Source organism: Trichomonas vaginalis, chromosome V (assembly GCF_026262505.1).
Source record: "Trichomonas vaginalis G3 chromosome V, whole genome shotgun sequence".
Classification (NCBI taxonomy): domain Eukaryota; phylum Parabasalia; order Trichomonadida; family Trichomonadidae; genus Trichomonas; species Trichomonas vaginalis.
The window spans coordinates 5,618,917-5,642,239 of record NC_067207.1 but is presented as its reverse complement, the minus strand read 5'-3'; the positions used below and the strand labels follow the sequence as shown (position 1 = coordinate 5,642,239).

At 31.4% G+C, this 23,323-nt stretch overlaps 10 protein-coding genes and 2 pseudogenes across 12 annotated transcripts, besides 4 other annotated features; 6 read left to right on the top strand and 6 right to left on the bottom strand.

Moving 5' to 3' along the window:
- Positions 1-167: 167 nt before the first annotated feature.
- Positions 168-3,842: a mobile genetic element.
- TVAGG3_0284100 lies at positions 3,177-3,322 on the top strand (annotated as a pseudogene). Its single transcript has one exon. A coding segment is annotated over exon 1 (146 nt).
- A 210-nt stretch (positions 3,843-4,052) lies between the features above and the next one.
- Positions 4,053-6,334, bottom strand: TVAGG3_0284080 (ATPase activity, coupled to transmembrane movement of substances; the record flags this gene model as incomplete). Its single annotated transcript, XM_001323647.2, has 1 exon — positions 4,116-5,330. The coding sequence occupies one exon, from the start codon at positions 5,328-5,330 to the stop codon at positions 4,116-4,118; it is 1,215 nt and encodes a 404-aa protein (XP_001323682.1).
- A 1,173-nt stretch (positions 6,335-7,507) lies between these two features.
- TVAGG3_0284070 (uncharacterized protein) lies at positions 7,508-8,172 on the top strand (the record flags this gene model as incomplete). Its single annotated transcript, XM_001323648.1, has 1 exon — positions 7,595-8,164. One exon carries the CDS (start codon positions 7,595-7,597, stop codon positions 8,162-8,164), a length of 570 nt encoding a protein of 189 aa, XP_001323683.1.
- A 432-nt stretch (positions 8,173-8,604) lies between these two features.
- Positions 8,605-10,088, top strand: TVAGG3_0284060 (glycosyl hydrolase; the record flags this gene model as incomplete). The annotated part of the gene is made up of 1 exon (XM_001323649.2): positions 8,651-9,403. One exon carries the CDS (start codon positions 8,651-8,653, stop codon positions 9,401-9,403), a length of 753 nt encoding a protein of 250 aa, XP_001323684.1.
- Positions 10,089-10,132: 44 nt separating this feature from the next.
- TVAGG3_0284050 (gene silencing by RNA) lies at positions 10,133-10,363 on the top strand (the record flags this gene model as incomplete). Its single annotated transcript, XM_001323650.1, has 1 exon — positions 10,133-10,363. One exon carries the CDS (start codon positions 10,133-10,135, stop codon positions 10,361-10,363), a length of 231 nt encoding a protein of 76 aa, XP_001323685.1.
- A 208-nt stretch (positions 10,364-10,571) lies between these two features.
- On the bottom strand, positions 10,572-11,083 carry TVAGG3_0284040 (protein ubiquitination; the record flags this gene model as incomplete). The annotated part of the gene is made up of 1 exon (XM_001323651.2): positions 10,622-10,969. One exon carries the CDS (start codon positions 10,967-10,969, stop codon positions 10,622-10,624), a length of 348 nt encoding a protein of 115 aa, XP_001323686.1.
- Positions 11,084-11,099: 16 nt separating this feature from the next.
- Positions 11,100-11,127: a terminal%2Cinverted (terminal inverted repeat of Mariner transposon ID:TVAGG3_0284020).
- Positions 11,100-12,402: a mobile genetic element.
- TVAGG3_0284030 lies at positions 11,180-12,306 on the bottom strand (annotated as a pseudogene). Its single transcript has one exon. A coding segment is annotated over exon 1 (1,127 nt).
- Positions 12,375-12,402: a terminal%2Cinverted (terminal inverted repeat of Mariner transposon ID:TVAGG3_0284020).
- A 597-nt stretch (positions 12,403-12,999) lies between these two features.
- TVAGG3_0284010 (proteasome regulatory particle assembly) lies at positions 13,000-13,608 on the bottom strand (the record flags this gene model as incomplete). The annotated part of the gene is made up of 1 exon (XM_001323653.1): positions 13,000-13,608. One exon carries the CDS (start codon positions 13,606-13,608, stop codon positions 13,000-13,002), a length of 609 nt encoding a protein of 202 aa, XP_001323688.1.
- A 215-nt stretch (positions 13,609-13,823) lies between these two features.
- Positions 13,824-15,414, bottom strand: TVAGG3_0284000 (armadillo (ARM) repeat-containing protein family; the record flags this gene model as incomplete). Its single annotated transcript, XM_001323654.2, has 1 exon — positions 13,876-15,414. One exon carries the CDS (start codon positions 15,412-15,414, stop codon positions 13,876-13,878), a length of 1,539 nt encoding a protein of 512 aa, XP_001323689.1.
- A 1,641-nt stretch (positions 15,415-17,055) lies between these two features.
- TVAGG3_0283990 (uncharacterized protein) lies at positions 17,056-18,438 on the top strand (the record flags this gene model as incomplete). The annotated part of the gene is made up of 1 exon (XM_001323655.1): positions 17,470-18,420. One exon carries the CDS (start codon positions 17,470-17,472, stop codon positions 18,418-18,420), a length of 951 nt encoding a protein of 316 aa, XP_001323690.1.
- Positions 18,439-18,882: 444 nt separating this feature from the next.
- On the top strand, positions 18,883-21,897 carry TVAGG3_0283980 (zebrafish ch73-193c12.2-related family; the record flags this gene model as incomplete). The annotated part of the gene is made up of 1 exon (XM_001323656.1): positions 18,883-21,897. One exon carries the CDS (start codon positions 18,883-18,885, stop codon positions 21,895-21,897), a length of 3,015 nt encoding a protein of 1,004 aa, XP_001323691.1.
- Positions 21,898-22,164: 267 nt separating this feature from the next.
- On the bottom strand, positions 22,165-23,310 carry TVAGG3_0283970 (uncharacterized protein; the record flags this gene model as incomplete). Its single annotated transcript, XM_001323657.2, has 1 exon — positions 22,165-23,238. The coding sequence occupies one exon, from the start codon at positions 23,236-23,238 to the stop codon at positions 22,165-22,167; it is 1,074 nt and encodes a 357-aa protein (XP_001323692.1).
- Positions 23,311-23,323: the final 13 nt, after the last annotated feature.

Below are 23,323 nucleotides of genomic sequence, written 5' to 3'. Positions count from 1 at the left end.
GCCATGTAAAACTCTCAAAAGTGTGATCCTTATGGCTGGGTGAAAAATCACCCACGTTAATATATTTTCATTAATTTGTCTGACAAGTTAATTCAAAATACTATATAAAGTATTCTGTCTGTAAAGTTTTCTTCTTTACTTAGTCTCTTTTTTTTATGAATAACTGAGGGTCGTTATCGATTTTGTAATTTAATCGTTATCGTTATCGATTTTGTAATTTAATCGTTATCGTCTTTTTCTAAACGTGCATTTTGGAACTAAATCGCATATAACTTTAAAATGACTTAATATTTAAAGGTTTATGTGGTAAATATCAACGAAATGTAATATTAATATGTGCACCATATATGAATTACAGACATTTGAGCAATTCGAAATTTCATCGCGTTATATATTCATTTAAATTCGATCAAATCAACATTGCAATTATAAAACCATTACACATCCAGTCAATATTTTTCAATTTCATGCGAATTATATCATTATTACACATTTTAAAATGGCGAAATATAGTCCAAAAAATAAACTTCGTTTTAAACTCAATTCTCACACATATTCGGATTAAATCATATGTGACTCATATGATCATACATCTCATTTGAGGTCTAAAAAATGATTTACCGAGAAAACTTGCATTCGAACTAAAATTTACTAAATTTAATCAAATTGGTTTACAAACGTAAAGTTTATGCCAAATATTTACGTTTGTAAACTAATTGAGTAAATTTATAGCACTTTTTTTCTCGATGCAATAATTTGAACTACGAGTTTACCAAATTAGTTTACAAACGTAAAGTTTATGCCAAATATTTACGTTTGTAAACTAATTGAGTAAATTTATAGCACTTTTTTTCTCGATGCAATAATTTGAACTACGAGTTTACCAAATTAGTTTACAAACGTAAAGTTTATGCCAAATATTTACGTTTGTAAACTAATTGAGTAAATTTATAGCACTTTTTTTCGATGCAATAATTTGAACGACAAGTTAATGTAATTAGTGTTCTCATGTTTACAATTCAATATGTCTATGCATATGATATATGCAAATTCTATAAATAAAATATTATTAAATAAAATTCTTTTCAATTCCTTAAAAATAGCGTTTCTTTTGAATAAAAAATGATTTTTAACTAATTTTAGGACTCTTTCTATTTCAAAAAAATACCTGAATTTAATTTTCTGATGCAAAATTTATGCTTTTTATCATGAAATTCTTTTTTTCAAAATTTTTTTGGATTTTTTTCCATTTTGAATATAGTTAATTTTACTTTATTTCACATTCTATTAAGAAATACTTAGGCCAATCCCTGTGGGACCCAGTGGTAACTTTCCATGGAAACCACTCAGTGGGAACATTTTTTATTTTTGACGGAAAAAATTCTAAATATTTTTTTCATTTTTTGATTTTTGAATTTTTTTTGGAATTAGAGAATAAAATTTAAAGCGATAGATATGCTTGATTATTCAAGATATTGATATTAAATCAGAAATCAATGGTAAATAAAGAGTTTTATAAAAACTTACCACGTGGTAAGATGAAGTGACCACAAATTGAGTTGTGGTACATAAAAATTACCACAAAATTGAGAACTTTTCCCACAAATTGAGAATTTTTACCATAAAATGAACGATGGATATCCACGAAAGTTACCACAACTCACTTCTCGCGCAAAATATGTTTAATATTACATATTAAATACATTTATTTAATTATTTTGAATTGTGGTAAAACGATATGTCACATATTTTTTTATAAAAATTTGTAAAAATGTTTATTTTAATTTATATAATTAAATATTAAAATTTTAAATTTTGAAATAAAATAAATTAAATTCGTCCGTTATCTTTAATTCGCTCGGCGAATGCCGAGCTTACGTACTCATGTATTCCTTCTTGTTACAACTCGAACAAGAACATCACCTTTAACATATTATCAAGAAGCCCACTATAAACTTTTCATTTGATGAGTTTTGAATCGCGAGCTTCTTGATAGTCAAACTACGCACCAGCACTACAACTTCTTTCACCCGAACTAATACAAATTTACACATTGGAGCTGCTTTGCTCTGAGAACTCTCATCAATCGATGAGAGTTCTCAGAGCAAAGCAGTTCTAACCGAACTACGCACAAACACTCCAACTTAAAGCAACCAAATCAATACGATTATATACATTGGAACTGCCTTACTCTTATTTCTCTCATCTATTGATGAGAGATCTCAGAATGAGGCAGTTCCAATCGAACTACTCACAGACAGTCCAGCTAACCAAACCGAATCAATACACATATATACATTGGAGCTACTTTGCTCTTATTTCTCTCATCAATTGATGAGAGAACTCAGAGTAAAGCAGTTCCAATCGAACAGACAAGCTAGCACAAGATTACACATTGGAACAGTTTTACTCTGAGAACTCTCATCGATTGATGACAGATCTCAGAGTAAAGCAGTTCCAATCGAACTACACACAAGCACTGCTTCTTACAGCAACCCAATCAATACGCACATATACATTGGAGCTGCCTCACTCTGAGAACTCTCTTCATTTGATGAGAGATCTCAGAGTGAGGCAGCTCCAATCGAACTACATACAGACATTACCGCTAACCATAACCCAATCAATGTACGTAATTACATTGAAGCTACTTTACTATTATTTCTCTCATCAATTGATGAGAGATTTCAAAGTAAAGCAGCTCCAAAAAGAAAGTGAGAAGAAAAGAAGGAAAGAGAAGAAAGAAAAGAAGGAGAGAGAGAAAAGAGAAAAAAAAAAGGACATATTAAATATGATATGCTGTTTTTAGTGCCGAGGCGGCGAAGCCGCCGAGGCACGATTTTTTTGGTCTCTTCCTTCCACGTGGTAAGCTTTTTTAAAAGTTTGGACAGGCCTAGAAATACTATATATATGTAGATTGAATTCTTTTATTTTGGCACTTTTTATTTTTTTAATGTTTTTTTTTCTCCAACACTCAGCCCCCAATTCAAATCAAGCATTTACCAACGTAAAATACCGGTATTCCAATCAATAAGAGGACAGTTCTGTCAAGACCCTTCCTGATTTGAAGGAACTTGAAAGAACTGCTCTTTAACCGACTTCAAATAAGAAAATTTCACTCATATTATCATGTTAACATCGAAACTACTGCCATTTAGAGAGCAGTTCTTTCAAGATCTTCGAAGATTTGGAAGATCTTGAAAGAACTACTCTTAAAATGGCAGTAATTACCGTAACTTTCTACTTGATAGTAACAATACCGAAGCTACAGCCATTTAGAGGGCAGTTCTTCCAAGATCTTCCAAATCTTCGAAGATCTTGAAAGAACTACTCTTAAAATGGCTGTATTGCGAGAGGGTTTGATTTTTCGTTTATTAAAATTGTATTCTATGATATAATTTAATTCAAGATTTGTATTTCTGTTATTTTTGTGATATCATTCAAGTATATATATCAGAATATGCACATAATGATACCACATATACTTAAACTATACATATTTAAATCGTAGCGATCAATATAATTTTTTTTTTGTAATATCGAATAAAAGTTTGTTTTCGCATTTCCGTTTTATTTGACTACATGAAGATAAGAATTCTTGAGAACGATTTTAAATAAATTGCCAAATTGAAGTATTCGATATATGATGATATTCACTGATTTCTGCCAAACTTGTAGGAATGAATCCATTTAGAATAAAAACGATTTGTGCATTGGAAGCTCAGAACAAGTTATGTTCATTATCCCAATATGAAGAAAATGCACGTTTAGAAAAAGACGATAACGATTAAATTACAAAATCGATAACGATAACGATTAAATTACAAAATCGATAACGACCCAATAACTGAACTCATTTTCATACGTAAAGTCTCCTAATCGTTTTGTTTCCTCAATATTTAGTGAACCTATTTTAAAAATTAGAATAAGAGACTTTTTAATAAATTTTAAAAAGATATATAATTCATATTGTTACTATTTATCGACTTTAGCTGCATTCGATAAAATTATGTACAAAACTTCCGTAATATCTTTAACTTTTATAGAAGGATGTAAATAAGTAAATTTATTTATTAAAAACAAAAAACTAAAAAAAAAAAATTAGTATAACCAAGTTATTGTATTTGGTCTACATACATGTTGTACAAAGTATCTTCAACGTTCATCATGTTCAAGTTGTAAGACTTGATAGAGAACTCCTCGAGTTTAGTGTTCAAAACTGAGAGAAGTTCTGCAACTTTGTCGTCGACAGGAATGAGGACTGTGTCTTCGTGGATGTCATCGACAGAAGCGTTAGGGAACCATCCTTTGACGAACTCCGCCAGTTTGTTGATCTTTGTGTCGTCCTCATTTTCGCCATCGAAGATCGCTGTGAGTCTGTAACCGCAGTTGTACTGAGTTCGCAGTTTAAGTGGCTGACCGTCGAAGATGATTTTTCCGTCGTTCAGAACGATCAGTCTGTTTGAGATTGTCTCTGCCTCTTCGATCATGTGGGAAGAAAGCAGACAAGTCGTGTTAGATGTAGAGATGGCCTTCCACACTGTGTGTCTCGATGAAACGTCGACGCCGGCTGTAGGCTCGTCCAGGATGACGATTTCTGGGTTTCCGATGAATGCCATCGCAAGACAAAGTTTCCTCTTTGTGCCACCGGAAAGGTTGTCTGCCTTAGAGTAAAGGTAGTTTGTGAGGTCGAAGTTGCAGCAGATACGGTCGATCTCTGACTTGATCTCCTCCTTAGGAACACCGCGGATACTTCCAAACAGACGCAAGTTCTCGAAAACGGTCTGTTTCCCGAAGAAAACGGAATCCTGGAAGCAGACACCGACGCTGACGTCCAATTCCCTGAATCCAAATGTGTGGCGTTGGCCGTGAAGGAACAGAGAACCGCCATCGCTGTCGATGCAACCGGAGATGATGTTAAGAAGAGTGCTCTTTCCTGATGAGTAAGGACCGATGAAGACAACAACTTCGCCGCTGCTGACACTGAATGAGACGTCATCCAATGCGCAGATTCGGTGGATCCTGTTGAAGTGCTTAGTAAGGTGCTCTGCTTGGATGAAGGAATCACTGGGGTCGTGTGAAATCTTCTGACGACCGGAGAAAAGAAGTTTCCACCGAGTTAATGAGAAAAGATTTCGGATTCCAATAGGAGGAGAGCCGGATTTTCGTGGAAGAAGAAGGTAAAGAATGATGTAGACAAACAGGAAGACAAAACATGAGCCTCCCATGATGGAAATGAGTTTAAGAATAGGAATTCTGAAGAAAAATTTCTGTGATAAAATAATAGGTCTATTAGTAACCAAAAGCATGGATATTTCGTTATAAAACATGGTGGTTGCATAAGGAGGAAAGATACAAAGCCATGTATTAGTCTTTTCAAAGAAATTAAAAATATCTATCACGTTTCCTTCAGCCAAATTATAACAAATAGGTATGGCATCGATAATAATGAGTATTACTATCAGAATATTCCTCTGGAGATTAGTATTTGCCAACGTAATCATCGAACATAAGAAATAGGTTGAAAAGTACTGTAAAAACATAAAAACAAATAACAAAGCAAAGGTAGATGCAGTTCTACTTTGATATAGTACATAAAGAAATCCCGAATCTAAAATTATTTTGCAAAAAATTAAAATGAAATCTAACGTAAAATAGGCCAACAAAATGGTTAGTTCACTTACACCTGAAATCATGAGAAGATTGAATATGTTGTTGTTTTTCATTCCAAAAATATCAAAAATGCTGGCCAAAAATGAAAAATCTATTGCTGCAATGGTAAAATATGTAAAAAAATATAGAGTGGAGCCATATTCAGAAGTCTTTGTCTTTTTTTCTACAGAAATATAAACATCTTTTGTGTTATTTGTTAAATATTGATTTCCTATATGTAAATAGCATTCCATATATGAACGAGAACCGTATACATTTGCTACAAAATCGTTTTCTGTTGAAAGATGGAAATCATAATACGTTTCTTTGATTAAATTCGTCTTAAGGTCGGTGATATTGGTAACTGTAGTATTTTCATATTTTAAAAAACCCCGTGTGAAATTTGTATCTGGTGCGAAAACACTATTTTTATAAATATTTTCACAATCACGGGTAGAAATTTCTTCATGATCACTGTCATGATCTCTATCTATATCAAAGAAGACAAAACCTAGTAGATAAAGGAATTCAAATATTAAAGAAATTAATAAAGTTGTCCAAAAAAGGAAACTTTTCATTCTCTTTTTGAACAGAATCCGTAGGAGTGCTCTATAATTAGTCCGTGAGCTAGAATGATTGAATGGTTGAACACGAGGAATAAGAAGTTCCTGAGATATCATTATCCTTTTTTTTTATGAACGAATGTATAGAAATTAAATTGATTTCGAAATGTTTAAAAGTGTATATCTGATGTAGTATTTTAAATGATTATTTGCATTTAATTTTTTTGATCTAATCCAAAAAGTGCCATAAAAGTGTCAAATAAGACGAGAAAAAAACCACTACTTTTTTTTAATTCTCCTTTTTTATGCCTAAACCACAGTATAAAGTTTATTATTGTATATGCAAACTATTTAGTGCCATCGATGGCCTGCATAGTGATATCTATAATGAAATTGTAAAGAGCGAAAACAACGATAAAATTCAAAATTTATTTGCAATCAATGATTTAATGGTACAAATAGATGCTTTGGATGAGAATGATATGGACTATGAAATGATATCTGAAACATTGTTCAAAAATAATCCTCCAACCTTTATTAATACAATTAAAATTCTAGACAAATTTATTCAAGAACTTCAGCGATTTCATATTTGCGTACATGGTTCTAGTGAAAACAACTATGATGATCGACCTGTACATATGATTAATTACAAAAAAAAGAAAGATAACAAAATTCAGCTTTCAAAATCAGTAAATTCGAAAAATTATCAACTTTTTATTATACTGTCAAGTAATAATACGCAAATAAATCTCGCAATACTAAATAATGACAACAAATGGGAAGTTTTTTCAAGTGAATCACCATACAATTATATGTTAGATAGTAGTATACCTGTTAATGATGGTCTTATAACTGTAATTCTTAATCAGCAGTTTACAAAATTTTTTATCGAGATATTGAAAGAAAACCTAGTGTAAATTCATCTGTCACATACAGACTAAATGTTTCAGACTTGATCAAGAAGGGTCCTTTCATTGTGATATTTTTATTGATAATGATTTTTATTCTCAGAAAAATTATCTCATGACTAAGTTATATGTGTTCTTTAGAGCTTAGTTCTTTAATGTTACTTGATTCTCTTTGAATTATTTTGTAATAATTGTTTTTGTTATTGTAAACGATTAGTTTTAATCATGTATATGAATCACTCGTAATTTTTTTATTCTTTTCGTAGTAAAAACAAAAATAAAATATTGAAAATATTCGTAATAAGTTTAACTTACGTATTATTCAACATAGAATTGATAATCGAGTAGAATTAAATGGTTATTATGATGCGAAATCATATTCAAAAATTTGACATAATGATTTTGTTTCTCTGCGAGCGCTTATTAACTAGCCAAAATTCAATTATTAAAAATGCTTACAGTAACAAGATGTTAAATTATTATGTAAGCGGCTCAAGTTCTCAGTTTATAAATGGATCTGTAAGAAAAACAAATCCAGAGTATGCATTTGATCAAATAGATAAAAATTACGATTGGTGCTCAAACTGTGGACGCTCACCAGATGATCATCCATTCATTACTTTTAATATTAAAAATCATATTATGAATCTTGAAGGTTACTATGTTAAAAGTGGATGTTGTGGAGATTCTGATTGTTGCTGTTTTGAAGATAATGCATACTGCTGTGCTTGCGGCATGTATAGTTGGGCATTTCAAATTTCCAACGATAATATAACATGGAAAACCATTCATCAAGGAGAAAAAGATGCAGAAATGAAAAGATGCAAAGAGAAAACCTTTAAATTCAGCGAAATTTACTCAGCAAAGTATGCAAAATTAATTCACATTGAATCCTGCTTTGATGACCCTCCATGCATTGCTCTTAACAAGATTGAACTCATTGGAACTTACGATAACAATATAATACAACCTGAATCCTATGAAAATGAAGATGATGATGTAAGTATCATTGGCCATATTTCAAAGAACCGTAACTAATGTCTGTCTATTAAAAAATTCATGTTTATTAATATTCAATAATTTTGTTTTAAATTTAAAAAATTGTTCTAAATTATCATAGTCATATGTGTTTTAGGATGTTCCTTGCTCATAAATGAAATGTTGAAGATGCTTCAATTGGTATGAATCCATAAATTACAAATAAATTTTCGGATCTCAATTTGAAATAGGAAAAATCATTAATAAACATCACATCTCATTATCCATTTCCTATTATTTTATCTTCAAGAATAATAGTTTTAATATAATGTAGTCGCTGGTGAATGATTGCAAGAGCGAACACTTCGAAAAATACATGTCATAAATGAATTTCAGGGTTCGAAATGAATGGTTTGAAATGATAATGTGTTTTTACATCTGAGAGTCTTATCATAGAATATTTTGACTACTTTCTCTCAATTTTAAAATTTACGTACGCAGTTTAGTCAAAAGTGATATAAAAATTATCATTTTTTTTAACCAATAATGAATGGGTATGTTCCTGAAGGCTACCAGCTGGTTTGGAATGATGAGTTTTCAAGCGGTTCTGAATTGAATCCCAATGATTGGAAACATGAAATCAAGCCCTCTGGATGGGTAAACAATGAACTGCAAAATTATGTCAATGGAGAATACAATGGCAAACGGGTTACCGAGATTAAGGACGGAATGTTGCACATCACAGCCTTTGAAGATAACAATAAAGTATATTCGGCCAGAGTATATGCCCATAGTGAGCAAGGATGGCTATATGGATATTTCGAATCGCGAATAAAACTTCCAAAAGGTAAAGGCACATGGCCAGCATTTTGGATGATGCCATCTAACAATGACTATACAACCAATCCCTGGCCCAAATGTGGAGAAATAGACATTTTGGAAGAGGTAGGTGTTTGTCCCAACACAGTTGTGTCATGTATTCATTGTCAGGCACATAATCATTGTAATCATACTCAGATAGGTGAGAGTAAAGACATTAAAACTGCAGAAACTGAATTCCATGTTTATGGTTGTGAATGGACAGCTGATGCTCTGAAATTCTATGTTGACGGCGAGTTACTCATGTCCTATGAAAATGATGGGCAAAACAACCCAGATACATGGCCTTTCAACAAACCATTCTTTATTATTCTCAATCTTGCATGGGGCGGATGTTGGGGCGGCATGCAAGGTGTAGATGAATCAGCTCTACCCGTAACGATGGAAGTCGATTATGTCAGAGTGTATCAAAAAGTTTAAGCAACTAGTTTATATATATAAATATATGTAACGTTGATGAATTGAAATTCTTATAAAATAAAATCAGATTTGATCTAAAAATTGATTATGGTTTTTTCTTTCTAACCTGAGATCGATCAAGAGCAATTGCAAACATATTTTTGCTCCATTGAGTCTCTTTTATTCTCTTTTTCGCAGAGCCAATTTGAGTAATGCATTCCTGTGTTTTTAGGATTCTGGTATCTTTAGAGCGGATTTTTTGAAACTAACCGCCCCGATTTGAATGGTTTATATATGTATCGATGCTAAGTCCTGATAAGATGATGTTATGAGAACTCATATCGATCATTACAAACACAACAGATACTTTATCTAGCTTGCAATCAACCTTTAAATCCACGATGGATATGAAAAATACAGTTAATTCGCTTAAATATTTATCAATTTTATTAGCAGACGATATTTTAGATTACCAGCAGCAAATAGTAACCGTCTGGATAATATACAATTCATTTGAAACCGAATCATTTGATGAACATCCATTCGATCCGCTTTTTGCTTACATTTTCGATATCAGATAGAGCAAGCCTAACACATACAGTCCTAAATCAAATCACAATGTTGTGAACCAGATTCTTGGACCAAATTTTTCCCTTTCTGCACCAGATCTTTCGCCTTTCATCTCTCATTATTGATCAGAGCGTTTCAGACGAGCCAAAAATCAGTCAAATTGACGTCTTAACAGAACTAATGCAAAATATATCATATTATTTCGACTTTGACCCTCCATACATCCGTCCAGAGCCAGAGCTTTCACCATTGTTTGAGCACGAGCTCGAACAAACATTTATTGTTTCCGGAACAGATCCAATGATGATCTTTGATGAAAATCATTCTGCGGAATCCACAAATGTTGCCAAGAAATTACTCCCTCGTGCATCCAAATCGCCTCTATCGGCTACAAAACTTCAAGATTTGTAGTCATGAGCAAAAAGATCAAAATATGCATCGTGATTTTATTTTGTTGACAAGTTACGATGTAACTGTATCCCTATTGCAGTCATTAAAGAAATTGCATATGATAAAACAATCTTATTTGTATTAAATGTTTTGCAACTTTTCTAATTTCTTTCAGAGTTTAATATCCTTATATGAATTTTATAATAAAAAATAAATAAATTGATAAATAATTTTTTATGTGCTAAATTTCATTGATATTTTATATTGGATCATCAGTCATTAATTTGTATCTTCTTGAGTGCTTAGCAATTTGCTTATTTCTTCACTATAAAATCCATATGCAAATTGAAGAGCAGTCCTACCTTCATTATCCTTTGCATTGACATCTGCACCATATGAGACAAGTAATTCAACTATTTCTTTTTGATTTCGAAAAGCTGCAATATGTAATAAAGTTTCACCATCTTTATCTTTTGAATTGATATCAGCCCCGTTTAAAAGTAGATATTCTATTACTTCTTTGTTAAAATCTTTTGAGACATAATTAATAATTGATTTGTCTACATATGCACTATTTTTAATAAGAACTTCAATTGTTTCTTTGCTATTGAAATGTGCTGCAATCATTAGAGGCGTTTGATTTTCTTTATCTCTATCATTAACAGCTGCACCGTTTGCGATGAGAATTTCAGCAATTTCATTGCAATTCTTTTCTGCAGCTTTATGTAGTGCTGTCCTTCCAAAACCACCCTTAATATAGGGTGTCCAAAGGTGTGTTTAGCACAAACCTGAATACTGCGAATAGAAATAAACAAGTTACATATATATAAAGTTTATTTAAATATAATCACCATTGGATTCAATCACGCGTTCGCAGCGATCGATCCAGGCTTCAAAGACACGCTTTAAATCATCATGAGAAAATTGCTCAAATTGCTCTCTTACAAAATTTTCAAGATCATCTGGACTCGCGAATTCGCGTCCTTCAGCTCTCTTTTTTAGCGTGCCGAATAAATAAAAGTCAGAGGGTGCAATATCAGGTGAATAAATTGGGTTTGGAACAACTTTGACATTGTTTTCCACCAAGTAATTCATTACCTTATGACTTTTGTGAACTCTTGAATTATCAAAATGAATTGCAAACTTTTGTTTTTGTTGTTTGGATTTCTCAAACTCATCAGAATTGATAATTTGAGTAAGAACATTGTCAATTAGATACTGAGCATTCATCGTATTAGGTTTTTGAAGAATAGCAATTGCGATGATGTCATTTACGCCCCAAAAAACCGACAACATCATCATTGGTGTGTCAATTTTTTTCTTCGGGAATGTTTGCGGATTTTCATCCTTCGGGATCCACATGATTTTGGCTTCTGTTGCTTATTGAAACCAAGACTCGTCCCTGTTACTAAAAAGCGAAACTTCTTGGATTGATACGCACCCAATATAGAGAGGAGCTCTTTCGAAGATTGGACTCTAGATTTTTTTTGAACTGAATTAAGGTTGTGCGGAACCCAACGTGTATACGCTAGTTTGTAGTTCAAATAATTGTGCAGATAATAACTGACTGTTGTACGTGGTATCTTTGTCATCTCCTCTATCCTTCTGAGTGATGCTCTTGGGTCTTCATCTAGCGCTTGAAGAATTGCTTTGATTTTTCTTTGATCCGGCGATTTTTTGTCAATTTTTATGATGGGCGCCTTTTTGTTCATGAAGTGATACATCCTAACATGATACGTTACAGTGGAATAGCTAGGAGCATCCATACCGAAGCATTTTACCAATGTCTCGTAGATTTTTTTACAGTCTTTGCATTTTTTTGCAAGAGCGAGGATGTTTTCTTTATGATTCATTAAAAAAATGAAAAGAATCCCGCCAAAATTTCCCGCGAAACTGCCTCTTGTCTCAAAATTCATTTTATATCCCGGCATGGCGCCAAAATACAACATACTCATCATATACATATATTCATATTTTTTATTATATATTTATAATCAGCATATATCTCCTTTAATAGTCTCATATAGAGCGCTGTGCTAAACGCACCTTTGGACACCCTATATTAACATCAGCACCATGAGAAATAAGGAGTTTTGCTATTGGAGTGCAGTTGTTTTGGGCTGCTAAATCAAGAGCAGTATCTAAAAATGCATCTCTTACATTGATATCAGGGTAATATGATAGAAGAATATTTTCTGTTTCATAGCTATTGAATTCAGCTGCAATATGAAGAGGCAATTTTCTCAGGTCGCTGAGACTATTGATGTCTATGCCGTTTGCAATGAGAAATTCTGCAATTTCAACATTATTGCTTCTTGCGGCAATATGGAGAGCATTTTGGTCTCGATAATTCTTTGCATTAATATCAGCACCATGTGAAATAAAATATTCACAAAGTGAAGGAATATTAAAGAATGGTGAATTTGCAAAGCATGTATTTATGTCATTTGTATTATCTAAATAAACAAAAAATGCTTGCAAATTATTGTATTCACCACAATGGTGCGGAAAAACTTCTAGTCCATACTCATTCATGAGGAAGCAAACAAAATCAATGTTATGTGATGCGATCGCGAATTCCATGCATTCTCTATTAACTGAATGTTGTTTCAAGCACTCATGAACTATATCAGGATTTCCACCCAAGAATGAATACTTCAGACCAATGTAAGAGGGTGTACACTTGATGTAATTAAGAACTTAAAACATTTAACAGCTCCATAATAGGAACATAAATCCATAAATCCTATATCTGAATCGCCAAAAAAGTCTGAGAATAAATCATTTCTTAAAGTTTGAAGTGGACCGAAATCTTCACTTTCTGTAAACAACATAAACTTTTCTATATCATCCTCCATAATTGCTCTGTAAATCGTGTTCTCTTCAAATACATCTAATGAAAGTTTTTGTAATTTATAACGAGAATTGTTTTGTCCGGATGTTTGGATACCATATTCCGTATTCAAGAAGTATAGGAAAATAGATGAGATTCCACTATCTGTTGTTATATGATATTCATCAAAAATCATCTTGAAGATAGCGAAATATGATCGTAAATAGCGATTATTGAATTTTGCTGCTGTATAGAGTATTGAAATCAACTTAATGGGTGTAAACATTTTTGTTTCAAGTAATTGTTTCTTGATTTCTTGATAAATTTCATCAACTTCCTCTTCTTTATAAGTATGAAGCCTATATAGTCTGACAAATAGGTCATCATAGTCCTTGTATGTATTCATGAGCTCCGAATAGTGAGTGTTTTTCATGAAAAATGAAATCATGTAAATTTTTTGAATGATTCTCTCAAAATTTGAGATAATTCAAATTGCTTTTATGAATAATATTAATGTATTTCAATTGTAGATGAATATTTGAATTTTTCATCAAAGTTCCTACACCATTTCAATTTTTTCCGAAAAAGTGTTGGAATATTTTAGAATTATCTGCGTGTATTACCTTATTACTTAATTATTATGGTGTTATTTTGTTTTACTAATCCGAAATCAGATAAATAAAAGTAAATATTTTTATTTTTATAAGTTTGATAATCCGATAATAAGATCTTCTAGGACAATAGTATTCAAATTATTATTCACTGGATTCAATTGGATCTCAATGTTAAATTCCTTTGCTTTGTTGATTAATTTATCATATAATGAAGATGCTAAAATTTGGTTAGCGAAATTTGAAGCAGCCACGACCTTTTCAGCTGTATTTGCATTATTTACAACCCATCTTGCTGCTATGAGAACATTCTTTCCTGATGGAATTTCATTCTCTTTAATTTCGGTATTCCACATATTTGAGATATTTCTAAGAGTACCTTTCACTTCGTTAAAGTGTCCAACATCTATTGTTAGAATATCTTCGAGTTCTTCTCTGAAAAATTGTGCGGATTCGTCAAATCCTGCCACATCGCTGAATAAAATGCAAACTGCGAGTGCAGATGCTCGAACTTCAGTCATTCCTATATCAAACTTCAATAATGTGTCCGCAGCTTCCTTCCATTTTCCATTAGATAACAAATCTTCAATGATATAAGCCAAAACCCTTGTTGACTGAGGTAAACATTCAGCAAAATTATGTGCATATTCTTTTCCTAGTGTCGTATATATCTCTGCTGCAACATATGGCCATTTTGTCTTAAATGCTTTGACCAAACCATCATCTTCAGCCAGAGCAGCATGAACAGTTGCAATTGGATGAGGATCTGCAAGGTTTGCAGCGTGTTTCCATAGTTCTGGAGAGTTTTCAAGTACAGCTTTCATCGTAACTGCTGAACTTAATACAGAAAGATCTTCAACATTCTTTGCACCATCAATTGATTCGTTTATAGCGAGAATCGAATCATCAACAAGTCCTATTTCATTGTATATCTGTGCTAAAGCAACTGATGCGCGACTGCGAACACTTTCATCATTAGATTTCGATATACTTAAACAGAGATTTGATGCTTCTTCAAGGGCTTGCGATGTTTTCCTTTCTCCTGCATGTTTCAAGGCTAGGTAAAGTAGGGCTTGAGGATTTTTATCACTGCACTTCTTAAGAAATGCTTCTAGCTCGTCTGGAGTTTGTTCTGGAATTTGATATGAAGGTAATGGTGAAAAGAATTTAGGTAATGGCTTTTTGTTGAATAATATATCTGGTTCTAAGAGTAATGGTGTTGAATTTATTTCATCTACTGAGATCCAATTCATAAAATCTGTTGTGAGTTTGGAAATTGAAAAAATTGATATCGTATCGAGACTATGTAAGTTATCGCATATTATAATACCAAGAGGTGACTGATAATTTAGCTTTGTATTCTCAATAAGTTGCTTGATTTCTTTAATAACAACTGTATAGGACTTTAAAAAGAGCGCAATGTAGTTTTGATATGAATTTTGGATATTGTCTGATGAGTTTTCAATGATATTCTTGAAGTGACCAAAAGAAATTTCTTGTCTTTTAGAAGCTTCGACAATTTTAAGAAAATCAGTCATGATTTCAATATTACTGACATCATCCATTTCGTTGAAGTTTTCTAGAAATGATGATGCCAAGAAAAGAGAACAAAGTTCTTCAGATCTCATAATTTTTTAAACGTGCACTTTGAAGCAATAGTTATTTTTCCTTTTAGTTTGACTAAATGTCTTATAAAAATTCAAATGTTAGATTAAAATAATGGAGAAAAACTTGAAATTTTTTTCGATTTTTTATACGTAAAGTCTCCTCGCCTGTAGCCTACCTCAAGACTTTTATTTTCTACCATATAAATAGGCATCATAAATAGTTTCTTTTTTCAAAGTTTGTTCATAGATATGTTGTTGATAAAATATTAAATATATTCAATCTTTCCAAAAACATAAAACAATACAAGAATTCGTTATATCACCCTATGTATTCATAAATTGCACACGAAATTTTGAACAATACTTATTTGTTGATGAACATTATCAAAAAATTGTATTAATAATCTGAATTATTCAGAACTGTTATTAAAATATAAATCTTAGCCTAGTTTAAATAAGTTTTCTGATAATTCAATTGGATTAATTCAACTTTGTTTGGAATAGATTAAATATCATATTTTATAAGCAAATATTAAAAACTTTTGAAGTATAAATCGAACATATTCTGTTAGTATGTTTGAATACAAGTTGATTATGCTCATTTTCGGAATATATCTCATTTGATAATTTTAATGTTTATGTTATATTAAAGTAATCATATCCCCTTAGTTACTTTTATTAATTTGATGCAATATGACTAAGAATACATTATTAAATATGCATGCATTGAGAATTTGCACTTCTATTAAATGCAACTATATGGTTTTTAGTGTTTTTAAGCTGGTAAGAAGAAATACTATTCTATAAAAGGATTATCAGTATATCAAAATCATAAATTATTTTTAATTTGCTTGATGCAATTTTCAAAATCTGTCAATAACTACAAAATTCAGATAAAAATTGATTTTAAATTGAACATAAAAATGATCTTTATACACTAATAATATTAAGAAAATATGAATTTTTTCATTCTTGTCACTTTTCTTTCTAATGGGAACCAACTCGATCTTCTTACAGAAAACCAAAATAAAGCATTTTTGATCAAATAAGATCAAAATTTGCATAGATGTGCTTCATAAAGAGATTGGATTTCATTCACTGATTCCAAATTTCACGATTTTCAAAACGCATAATTATCTTTTTAGAAAAGTCATTATAAGGATTTAAAACACAGATCTTCCATGATGAAAAGATACCCATTATTACAAAGAATTTTCTCATTGTTCTCAAAGTTTGCCAAATTAGATGCTCAAGAAGAGAGAATTTAATGTAAATTGTTACCTTACAAGATCACATCCACTTTGTTGGATTTATTCTACTTGTAACACTGATTTATTACCAATTTATCAGATTTTCAATAATCTTTTGACGCTTTGTTATCCAAAAAAAAATATTATTTGTTTTGTTGTATTCCTATTACTGATTCTATATTCAGTAATACCATTTTCCTCGAGCACGTTACCAAATTGAGAGGGAAAATAAAGCATTATTATTTTAATCTATATACTATCCTAATGCATAATATCATATAATTTTTATTTATATTTTTCTGAGGCATGCCTAAAAATTGAGTGTTTTCATTTGGTCGGTCTCCTTATCGTCCTCTCCCCCACAATATTGATAAAACCCCTTTTTAAAAATTTGAATATGAGACTTTACATATGAAAGACAGTTTATGCTCAATATTCAGTTTATCATAAAATTTGCATTGATCATTATAGACAAAACGCAAATAAACACAACTTCAAAACATAACTCATGAATAATAATAGAAAGAATGGTTGATTTTCTAATTTGTGGTGAAATTCAAAGCCGATGGTTATTTAATTGTGTTAAATATCAAAATGTGTTAAATTTATCTAGAAGAGGACCTTCAATGGACTAACTTGAATCTGGAAATATCACAATTGAATAAATTATAAGTTTAAAGTGTACATAATAATGTATTTAACCAGAAACAGCCACCTTAATTATACCCTCTCGAGTGTAACCTAAGACTTCTCACCAGAATCTGCAATCTCGTTTCTTTCTAATTTCGACTTTCTTTTTGAAATGTACGTTTATTTTAGAATTTTCATGTTCCAAAAGCTTTCAGATCTACAAACCAAATCAAAAACAGGAATTTACTTATTCTGGTGTAAACTTCTGTTGGCTTTCTTGCACATAATTACATTCGGATTTAGTATTTACGGTATTATTGTCACATCAAAAAGTATATGGAAAAGTATCATCGGATCTGGGTTGCTTGCACTCTCAGTAATAACAATGCTGTTATCAATAAGTGCTTTTGTATTGATTTTAATCGGATTAATTGGAATCAATATGAAAGGAAAGAAAATTATTTTTATTATATATATTGTCATTGTCGTATTTGATTTAATTATTAACTATATAATCCTAGGAAATACTACAGAAAGCGAATATCTTTCAGATTACGTTGCCATTGTAGAACATTGCGAACAAATGCTACAAACAAACAAAAGTACAGCAACTGAATTGTTCTGCTGGGATAATCCTACAACATGGAGTCTGAAGCAATACACAAGATATCGTACATTAACATTATATGACATTTTTGCAGGAGTTTCTGCTCCAACTACGATTTTAATTGTTGCCTTCATAATACTAGTTTTTTTGCAGCCTGATGCCTTTGATCCAAAGTCTCCTGATAGTCAACCTCTAGATCCACAATCTAATGATCCAAATGCTCAAAACATTGCAGATCCCGAGAATCCAGATGCTCAAAATCAAAATGATAATAATAAAGCTCCTAAATCACAAGATAATAAAGCAATTTCGCCTCCCCCAGAAAATCCTCCAAAGGCTACAGCAAACAATGCTAATAAAGAGCCACAAAAGGACACCAAACCAGAACAAAATAATACGAAGCCACCTGCTCAAAATCAAAATGCGAACCCGCCGCCTAAACAGCAGCAGCCACCAGATGAAGAGCCTCATGAATATGAGTACGAGTATATTGAAGAAGAAGATTTTGAAGAAGAGGAAGATGAATTTGTTCCTCAATAATTTGAGTTTTGTTTGTTTATATGATGTATGCTTATATGTTTTAAATGTTATGTATAACTGTTTTATCTAGTTCGTTTATTTCAAAACCTTTGATCAAATTTTCTAGTATTATTGAATTACTCAATGTTAGTATAATTGGATACTCATTTCCTATATATTTTAATTGATACCAACTAGTGATATTCATTCATTGCTATACAAAATGATATGATTGATTCTTGAAGTAGAATTTGGATATTAAAAGCAAATCTTGATTATCTAGTGTTCTTTGTAAGTCCATTTAAGTACATGCTAATGCATATATGTTTATATTTTATCAAATTTGAATTTCAAACTTGTCGAAAAATGATGATTTGCGAGGAGAAAATGTGTTTTTCTTTGTTGCAAATCCATGTAGCTCATATTCCTAATATAAAATATGATGGCGGCAAAACAGAGATTTTAGCAAACGGAAAATTTGTTATGAGCAGCACCGAAACCGACGAGAGTTTGAAATCAATCGATGCTGCTCAGACAGGATCAACACTTGAGCAGCTAAGGCAGAAAAATGAACAATATATTCAGCAAATTTCAACCCTTCAGAATCAATTAAATGAATCACTTGAATTCGCGCAAAAAAATGAAATTCTAGTTAGACAAAACGCTGAACTTTCATCCAAATTACGAAAGTCTGAAGATAGTGCTGATGATGCCCGCAGAAGGTTAGAAATTACAATGAAAACTAACGAAGAATTGCAAATTCAAATAGATGAATTGAAAAAGCAAAAGGAAAGAGAATTAGCGCAAAAAGGACAAGAAGAAATTACCAAAATTAAGCTGAATTTTGCAGAACAAATCCAGAAATTAACAGATCAAATCAGAATTAACGAAAATTTACTTAAAAAGTCTAACGATGACATTGAGTCATTCAAAAAAGACATCGCTGGAGTAATTTCTGCAGCTCAACAAGTTTATCAACAAACGTTTAATTCGATTGGCGAAGTTACAGAATTCTTGTTGCAGCAACCTAGTGCTACAACAACACAAATCTCACAATATGAATCAGAAACCTCAGAATTAATAAATGCTTTTAAAGATCAAATTACAAAGAAACAAACAAGACTAAAAGAAGAAAGAGCACTTAGAAAGTCTCTACAATCGAAGTTTGAGGAAATTCAAAGACAATATGAAAGCGAAAAGCAAAATTACGAACAAAAAATTGCAAAATTAGAATTAGAAATTTTGGATAACGTTAAGAATACAGAACGTCTTAAGAATGAACATGAACAACAAATTAAAGCTAAAAATGATGAAATTGAACAGTTAATGCAGAAAATTGAAAAAATCAAAACAAAAATACCAACAGATGAAGAAATAAGGGCTCATTCAGAGGACTCTTATACAGCATGTAAACTTAAGCAAGAGAATGAGGATTTACAATCAAAAATAGACTCATTAAAGTTACAATTAGAAGAACAAGAGACAACTTCAAGTTCAATGCAAAAACAGGCCTTAGCTGTCACTTCACAGCTTAAATCTGTGGAAATCAGTTACGAAAGCCTTAAAAAGAAATATCAACAAATTTCATCTGAATTACAAGATAAAACTCAAGAACTAGATAAACTTAAAGTTGAAAAATCAACTCTGTCACTTGAGAAAACATCTGCAGAAGAAAATGTGAAAGCAAATTCCATCAAATTAAAGAATTCTCAACTTCAAGCTCAAAAATTACAAGCAATGATTGATGAAGGAGCATCAAGATATCAAAAACTTGTTTCAGCTAATGATGCTCTCCAAAACCAGTTGCAAAACCAACAAAATGAAATTAAAGATTTAATTTCAAACAGAGACCATCTTATTGCTATCATTAAACGTGAAAATAATACACTCAAAGCTGCAGAGGCAACAATTTCGGAGCTTACAGCTCTAAACAAATCTCTGAAAAAGTCAATCAAAAATTCTGAAAGTAAACTTGCTCAAGAAATCGAAAAGAGCCAAAATGGAGGTGATATACAACCATCTTCATTCTATAATTCGGACTTTTCTAGAGAACTTTGCACAAAAATCTCGGAATATGCTAATAACTTAACAATCCCTGCCAATTCCAAGATAAAGAGTATTGTCTCATTAATATCCAAGCATTATCAAGACATATTGGCCTCTAAAGAGTCAGAAATCAAAAACAATTCTGAAATTAATGACAAAAACACGAAAACTATTGATAAATTCCTTTCCCAAATAGGTTCTTTGTTCGATTCATCATCATTGTCATGTGAAACCATTGTCACAGACCCTGTTTCTGCATACGAAGTTACAACTCGAGCAAATAAATTGTTCTCCGACCACTTAGATGTGACAAACGAAAAATCCCGTGTTGAAGAAGACCTCTTGGCCATGCTAACTAAGCTAGAAGTTTCAAATACAAGCGAAGGAGAAAAAATGATCAGTGAATTGTACAACAAAATCAATGATCTCCACAAATCTCTTAATGAAGAAAGGAACAAGATGAAGCAGACAAAGAAAGTTTTCAAAAAAGTCACTGATGAATCCAACGAAATTGCGAATAATTTAAGACAAAACCTTAGTGATAGGGATAGAGAAGTCCAATCGCTCAAAGAAGACATATCTAGATCACTCCTGGACAACAGGAAGCTTACCAATGAAATAAACCAGCTCCAAAACGAAAACAAAGAAATTAAAGAAAGAATTGAGCTCCAAAAGCAAGAAAATGAAAAGGAGAAAGACAAAATCAAACAGAAATATGAATCACAAATAGAAACCATTAATAAACAGAACAAAACTCGTTTAGAAGCTAAAGATCAAAATATGAATGACCTCAAAACAAAAATTTATAATTTAGAAAAAGAAGGAAGTCAGTTACGAAGAACTGTTCAAATGATGAGAGATTCCAAGAAGGAACAAGACAGAAATAACCAATTCCTTATTGATCAATGCGAAAACAACCTGAAAGAAACAAGAAAACAAGCAGAAAGAGAAAAAGAAATGATGAAAATGCAATATGATAAATATCTAAGTGAAATCAAAGATAAAAACAATGAACTTGCAAAAGCACATGATGAAGTTATGTGTTCACTCAAGGAATCAGAAGAACAGTTAGCCAGATCCAACAAACAACTCGAGGATTCACTGAAACAAAGTGAATATTTGAAACAAAAATTGGATGAAAGTCAAGAAGAAATTGAAAGAATTAAAAGAGTTATGGAGATGAAAGAGAGATCAAATATATTGGCAACAGAAATGAAATTCGAAACAATGATAGAAGAACAGAAATCGAATTTCTACACTGAAAAAAGAAATATTATTGGTTTTGTTGTTCATAACTTTAGACAGTATTTCGATGCCAATAGGGAATTGGATGATGATTGTTTGAGGGATGTTATTTCTAGAGCAAAACATGATCTTGATGCTTTAATTGTTCAGGAAGAAGCTGCAAAAAAAGTTTTGATGATTAATTCTTCGAAGCCTATCATTGTTTGAAATTTGTTTATAAAAAACTTATGTATTAAATTAACATTTAAATATGATATACAATCAATTTTGTGGTCTCTAAATTTCCGATGTGATTATATAGATATCTTAGAAAATATCATATAAATCACTTAATTGAAGGAATAAAATATAATAGCATATCATAAATTGGGAGCCCTCTCAAAGATGATAAGGTATGATTGTGGAGTATTATCTTGTTTTCACTTGTATATTTCAATTTTCATGATTTCGAAAATTTTTCAAATAATGATAAAATTATTTTTTATTTTTTGATGATAAAAGTGCTGCTGCAGATGTTTTTGAAATTTTAGAGAGATAAGATAATTTAAAAGAAATTAACCTGGGATCTGCAAAACAAATTTCAGTGTAAAAATGGGAAAAAATATTATTAAAATCGTTTGTTAGATTAGTAAATGAAACAGTTCCTAGTCCAGTTGTTGAATTTGATTGAACATATGATTCTGAAATAGTCAAAGTGTAATTTTTGTAATTTTGATCAAACATGTAAACAGCAGTGTTATTTAAAAATATGCAGTGATCGACATTAGTTGTACAGCCACATATAAATAGAATTTGTTCATTATCTGTTCCACATCTATTTCCAATAACATTACAATAAGAAACATTTTGAGTTAATGAAGTAGAAGAAGCGTAAAATGTGAGTGAATCACTTTCAGTTTGGTTGTTTTCTCTGAATGTTGAGAAGTTACATGTCACAGGTCCTCCTCCAAGGACACTACAGTATGATGGGCATCTACTGCATTTGTTGTTTGTGATGTTGTTATTCTCAAATTGGATATCACCATTTACTAGACAGAATGTAGAATATCCTTCTTCTTCGCTTTGACCGCATATATAAACTGAAACTTGGAATACGTAGTTTTTATTAGTATTAGAAGATTTAGTTTCTTGATAAAATGACATAGCACTTATTTGGGAAATTGATTTGTAATAACAATTTTGTTGTTGGACAAACTGTCCATTTGAACAGAAATAGTAAATAGATCCACCACCATATGTGGATTTACAATGACTAAATATTGAGAATTCAACTAATACACAGTTTTCTTCGTAAAGATCATCAAAGTAAATTGCTCCATTTTCTTTACAATTGAAGAAGAAACAATTAGATATGTAATAATTGGAAGATTCTGATATTACATACAATGCACTTCCATCTTGGATCTTATCTACTTTAGGTCTATCTCCAAAATATTGAGACCAATCATAATTTCGTTTGATTTTTGTTCTTTTTGTCATTTCTTTCATAGTATAGTTTTTATTGGTGTTAGAGAATGTAACACTTTGAACAAATGAAATATAATGCATCTTTGATAAAGATTTGAAATAGTAATTTCGTTGTTGGGCAAACTGTGTATTAGAACCGAAATAATAAGTGCATTCACCATGTTCT